Source organism: Solanum pennellii, chromosome 1, assembly GCF_001406875.1.
Source record: "Solanum pennellii chromosome 1, SPENNV200".
In the NCBI taxonomy this organism is placed as follows: Eukaryota; Viridiplantae; Streptophyta; class Magnoliopsida; order Solanales; family Solanaceae; genus Solanum; species Solanum pennellii.
The window spans coordinates 104,985,514-104,995,074 of record NC_028637.1 but is presented as its reverse complement, the minus strand read 5'-3'; the positions used below and the strand labels follow the sequence as shown (position 1 = coordinate 104,995,074).

Sequence of the window (9,561 nt, the reverse complement as noted above, 5' to 3'; positions counted from 1 at the left end):
TGTTCGAGGCCGGACCTTAAATCCGGATACCCGACAAAGATGTCGATATAGCTGCTGAAAGAGTCTTTATCTATCCATAATCATATAAACCCGTGGAATACCATCCAGACTTAGCTAATCAATGTAAGTCCTTAAAGCTGAAACGAACTCAACTTTGAATCACGGAGCGGAATTCATTGTCACTGACGTAACTCGAGAAGCCGTAACATCGAAGAAATAAGAGTAACTATCGCTAGAGCAAGCTCATCGTCTTTCTAAATACCAAACTATCAGACTCAAGTCTGCTACATCAGTCTACAAGGATTTAAGCCGGCCGAGCGACGTCGGGGCTAAACTAAGTCCTACCGACTTTGAATAATGCATTTCTAAGGAAAACCCTAGTCAAACCTAAACTAAGGCCCAACATACTTCTGATAACCAGTATTCAAACATACAAGTAATTCATATAGCAAAGAAGGTCAATTAATAATAATAAACATGCTCACAGTTACCCGATAATTCTCAGAAAAAAGAGCGAAAATATGATTTTTAACACCTATGCATGATCCAATAACTACCCAACCCAAATCCCAACTAATCAACATGCATTCACATGTTCGAGTTCAATCTAAGAAGAGAAACCATAGCCTACCTGAACGCAGATCACGCGCACTCCAAAATTCACTCCCCGGATCTTTTACTTTCTAAAAGGCCTCGAAACGTTGATACACTATCAGAAATAGAGTCACAACGTTATTACAGTCATTTAAACACTAAAATCGCAAGAAACGGAGACGGATCAATTTCGCTGTCAAAATGGAAAAAGTGGGATCCGCGTTGAGAAATCCAGAATTAACCCCAAATAAAAGTCCTAAATAACTCTCGGAACTTGTATACCATAATGGAACACAATTCAGGACTCAAGACAGTCCCAACATGAACATGCAACAAAAAAACCCAAATTCTAAGCTAAAAATCAGCAACTATGGCAGCAGCTACTTACAAGATTTTACCAAAAATGAAGCTCCAACAGCCAAAACCAATCACACCACGATGATCCTCACGAAAAACCCCACAATATAGGCTCTTGAATCACTTGATTCGGACCTAAAATGGCCAAGAAATCACCTTCTAAAATTTCCCAAAACTTGTGCTCGAAAATGAGCTATGACAGCAGTTAAAACCCAAAATTTACCTCAAATCGGGTCCCCAAATCAGATTCCAAGCTCACCAATGCGTTGCCCTCGAAAAATCTCACAACTTAGCCTTTTGAATCGCCCAATTTGGAGTTGTATAGCTCAAGATATCAAGATTCCAAAGTAAGACACAAAGCTGAAAGTTGGGTTTTTAAAGGGGCTGCACCAGATTCAGCTTTGCCTACTTTCTTTAAAGTCTCCGACGGGTGCTCGGAATCCGTTCGGAACCTGATAAAAATAAAATAGATATGCTACCCTACCAAAGTCGACATTCCGGACTCAAAGGCGCAGTCGAAATTTTCATCAGAGGTCATCTCGATAAAATGTGGGTCCCACTTCCATTGGCCATTTTAAGTCAAAAACCACAAAAGGGCTCGGAAAAATATCAAAAACCTCAAAACCCGAAAGAAGGGTCAAACTAGACCAAACTCGACATTCCGGAGCTAACCGCGCTGACGGAATTCTCGTCCGAGCGCGTTTACTCAGAATGTTGACTAAAGTCAAACTTAGCCCTTAAACTTAAAGTTAAAACTCCTAATCCCACCAACTCACACTGAAAACTTTGGGAGTCATGTCGATAATGCTACTAGACTAAAATGACCCTTCCGGAACTGATGGAATCGTCAGAATTGGATTCTGATGTCATCTTCTTGAACTTTTGATCGAAAATGATCGTTCAAGGTTCATAAGCTTCAAAAATACTAAAGCTCACACAATAACAAAACGAATGACCAGGTGACCGATCTGTCAGTCCCAGCAAGTCATAAATGACTTGGAATCGCTATAGGAACTCTCTAAACGATGCACAGAAGATAAAACACTAAAAATGACAAGAAGGGTCATTACATATAGTCACTGAACTATATCCATGATAAATGTTAAAGTGGATAGACTTTCATAACTCTACTGTTATGGTTAGCGAAATTCAGTTACCTTAGTAAAACATTAGTATTTGTTACTTTAGTGTTATAGTAGTTACTATGATGTGTCAAAAGATAGTTTTGCGCATATAATGGTGAAGTTTTGTGACTATGCGTGAAATTTAATCTGGATTCACATTGGGAAGTCTCACTTTCGGGTAAAAGTATTCCCAACAAAAGGCAACTCCATGCCCAGAGCGCAAATCCGAGAACTCTGGTTAAGAATGGAGGAGTACTTACCACTCCACCACAAACTTTGGTGGTTGAAAATAACTCTTCTAATATGGAGAATAATATTCTTTTGTTCATTTTAGGTGAGGGGTTTTCTAGGGCAAAGTGAGCTTGAAGGTGCACTTACAGGAATGGACCTTGTGATCATACCTGCTGGTATTCCAAGAAAACCTGGAATGACAAGAGATGATCTTTTTAAGATTAATGCTGGAATTGTGAGGACCCTCTGTGAAGGAATTGCAAAGTGCTGTCCTAATGCTATTGTCAATTTGATTAGTAATCCAGTGAACTCCACAGTTCCTATTGCAGCTGAAGTTTTCAAGAAAGCAGGTACTTATGATCCAAAGAAGCTTCTTGGAGTTACCTCACTTGATGTTGTGAGAGCTAACACTTTTGTGGTAAGTGTTCCCAGTATACCACTTTTTATAAGATTGTTCTGTTCTCGTTTACCTTCATCAACTTTGCTTGATTTCGCTGTGTATTTCTTACATCCTCTATATCAGCTAACTGTAAATATCTTATCTTTCCCAAGAATCTTGGCTTTGTTTTTTGATCGATTTTCGTGGTTTTGAAATTTCATCTGACACTTCTGTCACTGATTTTGTGGCTCCATCCACTTACTGCTGGATATTTTTAACCTTTGCTTCTCCTTTGTATCTGATTGAGGTACTTACAGGCAGAAGTCTTGGGACTAGATCCTAGGGAAGTAGAGGTTCCTGTAGTTGGAGGTCATGCTGGGGTGACAATTTTGCCTCTTCTCTCACAGGTCTAACAAATTTATACTTTAACGGATATACAAAGAGAAACTTTCCTGCAGCTTGAAATCTACTCTGTGATACTGATATTGTGAACTTTGTAACACATTGTAGGTCAAGCCTCCTTGCTCCTTCACACACGAGGAAACAGAATATTTGACTAAGCGCATTCAAGATGGAGGAACAGAGGTTGTTGAGGTATTGTGCAACTACCATCTAGCAAAACGCGTGCACTACTTGCAATTCAGCATATACTGATAGTTTCTTGAACCAGAATTGAACTGTCATTTGTCGCCTTAAGAATTTTTATCTTTGCAGGCAAAAAAAGGGGCTGGATCTGCAACTCTATCTATGGTTGGAATCACTCCTTGAATTATTTCAGTTTATGCTTTCTGAACATTGGATATGGGCATATTGAGTAAAACTGAATCTATTGTGATACCTATAGGCATATGCAGCTGTAAAATTTGCAGATGTTTGTCTCAAGGGCTTAAGAGGAGATGCCGGTGTGGTGGCTTGTGCTTTTGTAGCTTCTCAGGTACTTTCTCGAACGTATTGGTTTCCCCCTATATAGCCAATCAAGAGCAGTAGGCTAGACATAACACACAAGTGCCAAAGTCCTAACAAAGGCCTACTTGTTTTCTTCTGTCAAATTTTCCTGACTGACCATTGGCAATTTTGACACAGGTCACCGAACTCCCTTTCTTTGCCTCCAAAGTACGACTTGGCCGTACTGGAGCTGAAGAAGTCTATCAACTTGGTCCCCTAAATGAGTATGAGAGGTAAGAACGCCAGGCTTGACCTGCAATTCTTCGGATATTAGATAAGTTAGTTCTCTGACTGAGTAAATTCCAACAGGATTGGACTGGAGAAGGCCAAGAAAGAGCTTGCTGAAAGCATTCAGAAAGGAATTTCCTTCATCAGGAATTAGAATTGAGTTTCAAATTCAGTAATACTTTTTCTGATTGTCTGGTAAATATTATAAATGAAATGGTTGTCTGTCAAGTACAATGCTTTTAATAAAGAGCATCTACATTTCGTCTGCGAAACGAATATTATTCAAATATAAGCTTCATGTGCTTTGCAAGCTAGTTTTGGTAAAAGAAAAAAAGAACAAACTCTTCTGTGTTCCACCTGATGGAAAGCGTTCTCATGTTAAATTGGTGAACTTCCAAGACATTAAATATGAAAATAATCTAAAGACTGTTGAATACCAAAAAGATCTGGCATATATTCCTGATACTTCTTTGATGAATTCGTAGAGTTAGGTCTCTTCGTACCTGATGTATGTAATAGCTATAAAAACAGAGGACAAAAGAAGAGGGCAATTTTATCTATACAGTTTTGCTCAAACACAAATCTTGCCCGTCTAAGGAGTTTATAAGGTGAATGGATTTGGAGGTTGGTGAACAATTGGAGTCTTTGACATGGAGACATTGCCCAACTGCACACTGGGTGCCACTGTGTCCTCGATAGTTATCGGATCAACCTGCACAATTTTCTCTGGCACAACTTTGTCACCATCTACCTTTGCCAGAACTTCAAAATGCATCCTTACTGTATCAGGCTTAGTTCTCCACTCTGGATAACCCTCCAAATTGAACCCATCTCCTTCCTTCAACTTCTTCTCAACTCCAAAACCAATCTTCACAAAAGTCTGGGCTGATACATCTGCCTTCAACAACTTGAAAGAACCCTTTTTACCTGCTTTAGGACCCAGTATATTAGAAAGCAAGGCCTCAAAACCAAGCAAGTTCGAGTTTGAACCATTGATAGATGTAACGGGCCACAATGTAGTGAATTGATTGGGTGTAAGAAGTGCAGTGGTTTCTCCCTGGAGATCAATAGTGGAGATGGCGTCCATGGCTTTCAATTTTGATACTGATGACAACTCAACAAGACCAGGTGCAAGCCGTTTAAGCTTAAGTTTGTTTGCAGAAGGGGCAGATGGTGAGGTGGGGGATGTAAGAGATGTAGGACCAACAATTCTAAGAGAGAGGAGAGGTCCCTCTTGAGCGAGAGAAGCTTGACGTAGATATTCAGCCAATGCCAACATACCAGAGGCAAAGCCATTTATCGTTCTGTTGAAGGGCAGTGGAAGTTCTATAGGGTGCCGCAGGCTAACAGATCTGGCACCCTTGACAGTAACGACAGCACCATCGGCTAAAATCACTTTCCTCAACTCCCCAGCATCCACATCATGCTGCATGTCGTTACCAAGAACAGAAGGAAAATAGATCAGTGACATGAAAATTAGCAAGAAAATAGAACGTTTATAACTTCAAATCATTTTTATATTACTTAGACAAGTGGTAGAGTGCAGACAACTAACTTAAGAACACATAAAACAAACTGACTCTTGGTAAGCCAATTTAAGTGAACTTCGGATAGTTAAGCTACATCCATCACCTTCAAAGCTATCAAGATTTCAGTAGAGTGACTCTATTTCCCAGGACAGATATAGAACGTCAATCTAACGTACTAAAGTAATTCAACTAAATCCACCAACAAGACAGGAATCCGATTTTCAGTTTAATAAAACCTACAGCAGCGAATGTCCTACACAACATGATCAATGCTTATCAATAAGAGTAAAGGGCATCATTGCAGATGAACCAATGGAAGATTATACTGTCATTGAGGAACTGCTTTCCAGCTTAAAGCTCGGAGAAGCATACATGTCTGAACAGGGGTCCTTCCATAACTATATAAGCAAAAGAAGACTCTTTTCTGGGTTAACAGCAATAGCAGACTCTCTTGAAACACCAAAAAGAAAAGGAACACGACAAGAGCGTCCCTCGCAACTAAACATATAGGAATACCATGCATCCTAAGGTATTAGAACTCACAAGAAAAAAAAAGATAGAGCCAAAAAGCGGAGGGAAACATTCAACAATGCGATAGAGGACTACTATTAAAAAACAAATTTTGTTGCTGAATATATCAAATAAGAAAGCTAGCTTTCAAAAGACTTACAGGTAATGAAATTCTCATGTCCTTGGCATCCTGGATCCAGAGCTCCATGGGACCTGCCAAAGTAAATGGAGCCAAAACAGGCACCTGATTCTCCAATGTCTGCCTTTCGACCAACCCATTTTCTTCACCTTTCTCTACCCGAAAAATAGGCAAATCTACAAATTCCCATTTATTCACATCCTCCAAAAGCTTTAAGGGAATTACTTTATTATCAACTTCAACATCAAACTCATAAGACACCGACCTACCCACAAGAGCATCCCTCAAATCAAACCCAGATATCTTGAAATCCTCCGCTTGAAAACCTAAACCCTTTACAATTGACTCCTTCAAGTCCTACAAAACAAGCAGTAAACAAAACCAACAATCAGAAACTCCAAACACAATCCCAACTACAACACATAAAAACAAACCCTAAATCAAATCTCACGTGTAAAACTCTGCCTCATTGCATTGTTACCGTAACACAATCAGTCTAACGAATCCAAAACAAATCACAACAACAGACTAACAATGATGTATCTCTAATAATTAAAAACTTTAGACACCTAATTGATGTTAACATAATCACTAAGATCCAAACAATCAATTTTGCCTTAATTTCCTGGTGCAGTCATTAGGTAAGAGAACAATCACAAATAAAGAAAAGAAAAAGGTTGATGACTTACAGAAATAGCTTTAGGATATGGAGGATTCATATCTTTGCCAGCGATGGAAGCTGCAGATAGAGAAAACCGAACAGCAATGGCAAGAATAAAGATGGCAAAGAGATAACAACAACGGGATGATCGTCTCAAATCCATTGATAAATAATTGGAAATTCTAAGGAACAGGAGATTTGATGTCTCAAAAAATAATGGAATAGAATGGGAAATTCTCAAATCTCAAGTAATGCTTAAGAGATGGATTCTTCTTCTTCTTATTTCTTTATTTCTTTTTTTTTGGTTTTTTTTTTTTCTTTCTAATTTAGAATGAAAAAGGGTGTGATGTGTTTAATTGATTTTTATGGGAATTCGTGGTTGAGAATTGAGACAGATGATGACGTGGAATCGTTCGGCCAATGTGAGGTGAGGATCTGATGTGGACTGATATAATTGGGTGAATGACGTGGCGGTTTTTATATGGTGGGACCCTTTATCCGTGTTCGTCACATTAAAAATTGTTATTATTACTAACTGGATTAAAATTTAAAAATTTGGGCAATTCGATTTGGGGAAAGAAAAAAAGTGGCTTCGCCCGGATTCGAACCGGAGACCTTCAGTGTGTTAGACTGACGTGATAACCAACTACACCACGAAACCTCTCGTGTATAAGTTAATGTTTAATATAATAAATCATACTAACGATTTTTTTAATTGTTCTACGACCCAATAGATGTAGTGCAAAAGATGGGGTTGTTCCTCCCTTAAACATAAGTCTCGAGTTTGAATTTATTGTATTAAAAGTTTTTTGGTAGGAAGCACTTTCCCCTACACGGTGTGAATCCTGATTAGTTGGACTCCATATGCGGAAAGTGAATGAGAAACCAAAAAAAAAAAGTTATCATCTAGCTTACATTTATAGTTCGCTTCTCACCATATGAGCAACTTGAAATTTAGTCATATATGGTGCGAAGTTCACACAAAAATGGATCAAATTTAGGTATTCAATTCTCACTTGCCAATTATTCGACAACTTGAGGTAAAATCTATACGAAGTTTAATTTGATGTTGGCATGCCAATTTATATGCAAAACAATGATAAAATGTTGCTAAACTTCAAACTAATATTTTTTCAAGTTTGATTGTGAATACCTTAAATTGATTTTAAAGCGACAAAAATGTTAATATTTGATACAATGTCAAATGTGGCTATATCTTAAATAGTGACGTTGAATCGTCTATCCTGCACATTCTTCTGAAAGTTACTGAATGAATCTATTTCATTCTAATTCGATCTAAGAAGAAAAAAATCACGCTCTATAGGATTTGAACCTACGACATCGGGTTTTGGAGACCCACGTTCTACCGAACTGAACTAAGAGCGCTTTCTTATCACAGTAGATACGACTGTAAAGAAAAAGGATTCTTTTTGTACCCCCAATACATCTTGCATGCATATAGTCTCATAAAATGAAAATCTGAAAGCCACTTGACTGTAAGGAGAGGACTTCCAGGGCTCGATCTACGGCTGCGTCCCGTGGTTTGGTAGAATAGACACTTCCAAAGATAGTCTACACACACGAATAGGTAAATAGTCATTTTTTTTAATAGAGTAATAATATATGTTTATTAACATTTAGTCACTCTTTTGATATCATAAAAGAAATTGGATGAAAATGTTCCCAACTAAAACACAAAACAAATCCCACAAACACTACTGGAATTTGAAAAGAATTTACTAGTGGAAGTTAAAGAACGATTTATGGAGTTCAAAAATTGCTAAAATTTCAAAAATCAAGAAAGAATTAATGGGATTCTAACATTTTATAAGTTAAAAATTAGAATATGATCTATGATCAAAATTAAGAATGATTTATGGGTTTAAACCTTTGGCACAACTATTGGGCCTATTGATTGGGCTTACACACATTCTGAACGTGAAACTTTGGACTGGATTCAACAACATTTGATCCTACATATGGCCCATCAAAGCCCAAATAACTCTGTTCCAATATGTTTGCACATTCGTGTTTATGTTATATTTCAAATATTATGATTAGCAGAATAACAAAATATATCAAATTTAATTTAATAAATAGATTGATAGAACGTGATAGAATCATTAATTCGTTTTGATGATAGACAAAAGCGCAAAGAAAATGTACGCAGCAAAAGAAGTCCGAGATCAAGTAAAATAGAGTTTTTTTGTCAAAGTCAAAGTAATATATTAAAGGTACAAGTCAACACAAATAAGGAAAACCTTAAATATATTATTAAGGAAGAAAGTGGTGTATAATAAGGATTCTAATTTAAAAAGGAATCCTTGTTTAAACATAACTTTCTTACCTTATTAGTAGGGATTGTACAAGGCAAACTCTATAAGAAGCACACGAGGCAGAGAAGAACTACACGACTTCACGCAGAGAACAAGGGGGAATTATTCATCAAATTGAAGTCTTCAAGGCTGATAGCATTGCTACGTTCAAAACATTCTTGAGTGAGAAAGTTTTATCGGGTAAAACTATTTGTCTTGTTGTTATTCTTAATTGTAATTCACAGTTTATTGTACAAAGGGTGGGTTTGGCTCTTTGTAGGGTTGAGTGTTAGTGAGAGTTGTAACAAAAGGTGGGTTTGGCCTTTTGGAGAGATCGATTGGAGTAAATCGAGGGAGTAGTAGAGATAAGACTTTTTGATTATTGAGTTGTAATCACAAAATCTTATATTTGAATTAATAAAACGTGGTTTTTCCTTCCTTGAGTGAGGAAGGTTTTTAATTCAATAAGTGTTTGTGTCTCTATTCTGTCTTTACTTAAAAGCAACTTACACGAACCTGGTTCGTGGTCTGGGGTAAGGTTTCTTCAAT

At 37.5% G+C, this 9,561-nt stretch overlaps 2 protein-coding genes and 2 non-coding genes across 4 annotated transcripts in view; 1 reads left to right on the top strand and 3 right to left on the bottom strand.

Moving 5' to 3' along the window:
- The window catches only part of LOC107001458 (malate dehydrogenase, glyoxysomal), a 5,670-nt gene extending 1,520 nt beyond the window's left edge, over window positions 1-4,150 (top strand). Inside the window, exons 3-9 of the mRNA XM_015199496.2 lie at window positions 2,410-2,724; window positions 3,003-3,092; window positions 3,196-3,279; window positions 3,400-3,435; window positions 3,530-3,619; window positions 3,769-3,863; window positions 3,940-4,150. Coding sequence (XP_015054982.1) covers window positions 2,410-2,724; window positions 3,003-3,092; window positions 3,196-3,279; window positions 3,400-3,435; window positions 3,530-3,619; window positions 3,769-3,863; window positions 3,940-4,012 — 783 coding nt within the window. The 3' untranslated portion in view covers window positions 4,013-4,150. The remainder of the gene's footprint in view (window positions 1-2,409; window positions 2,725-3,002; window positions 3,093-3,195; window positions 3,280-3,399; window positions 3,436-3,529; window positions 3,620-3,768; window positions 3,864-3,939) is intronic.
- Window positions 4,151-4,287: 137 nt separating this feature from the next.
- On the bottom strand, window positions 4,288-7,025 carry LOC107001442. The gene is made up of 3 exons (XM_015199485.2): window positions 6,726-7,025; window positions 6,058-6,393; window positions 4,288-5,284 (listed from the first exon to the last, which is right to left on the bottom strand). Exons 1-3 carry the CDS (start codon window positions 6,858-6,860, stop codon window positions 4,460-4,462), a joined length of 1,296 nt encoding a protein of 431 aa, XP_015054971.1. The 5' UTR covers window positions 6,861-7,025; the 3' UTR covers window positions 4,288-4,459.
- Window positions 7,026-7,284: 259 nt separating this feature from the next.
- On the bottom strand, window positions 7,285-7,358 carry TRNAV-AAC. The gene has a single exon. It is a non-coding gene; the product is annotated as a tRNA-Val (tRNA).
- A 651-nt stretch (window positions 7,359-8,009) lies between these two features.
- TRNAW-CCA lies at window positions 8,010-8,083 on the bottom strand. Its single transcript has one exon. It is a non-coding gene; the product is annotated as a tRNA-Trp (tRNA).
- Between the last annotated feature and the right edge of the window lie 1,478 nt (window positions 8,084-9,561).

Bases quoted from the DNA above. Each gene is read 5' to 3' on its own strand.
- LOC107001442 (XM_015199485.2), bottom strand. From the start codon at position 6,860: ATGGATTTGAGACGATCATCCCGTTGTTGTTATCTCTTTGCCATCTTT. The intron at 6,394-6,725 runs GTAAGTCATCAA...CTTGTTTTGTAG, and splicing joins CATATCCTAAAGCTATTTCT to GACTTGAAGGAGTCAATTGT. The intron at 5,285-6,057 runs GTAAGTCTTTTG...AACGACATGCAG, and splicing joins ACATGAGAATTTCATTACCT to CATGATGTGGATGCTGGGGA.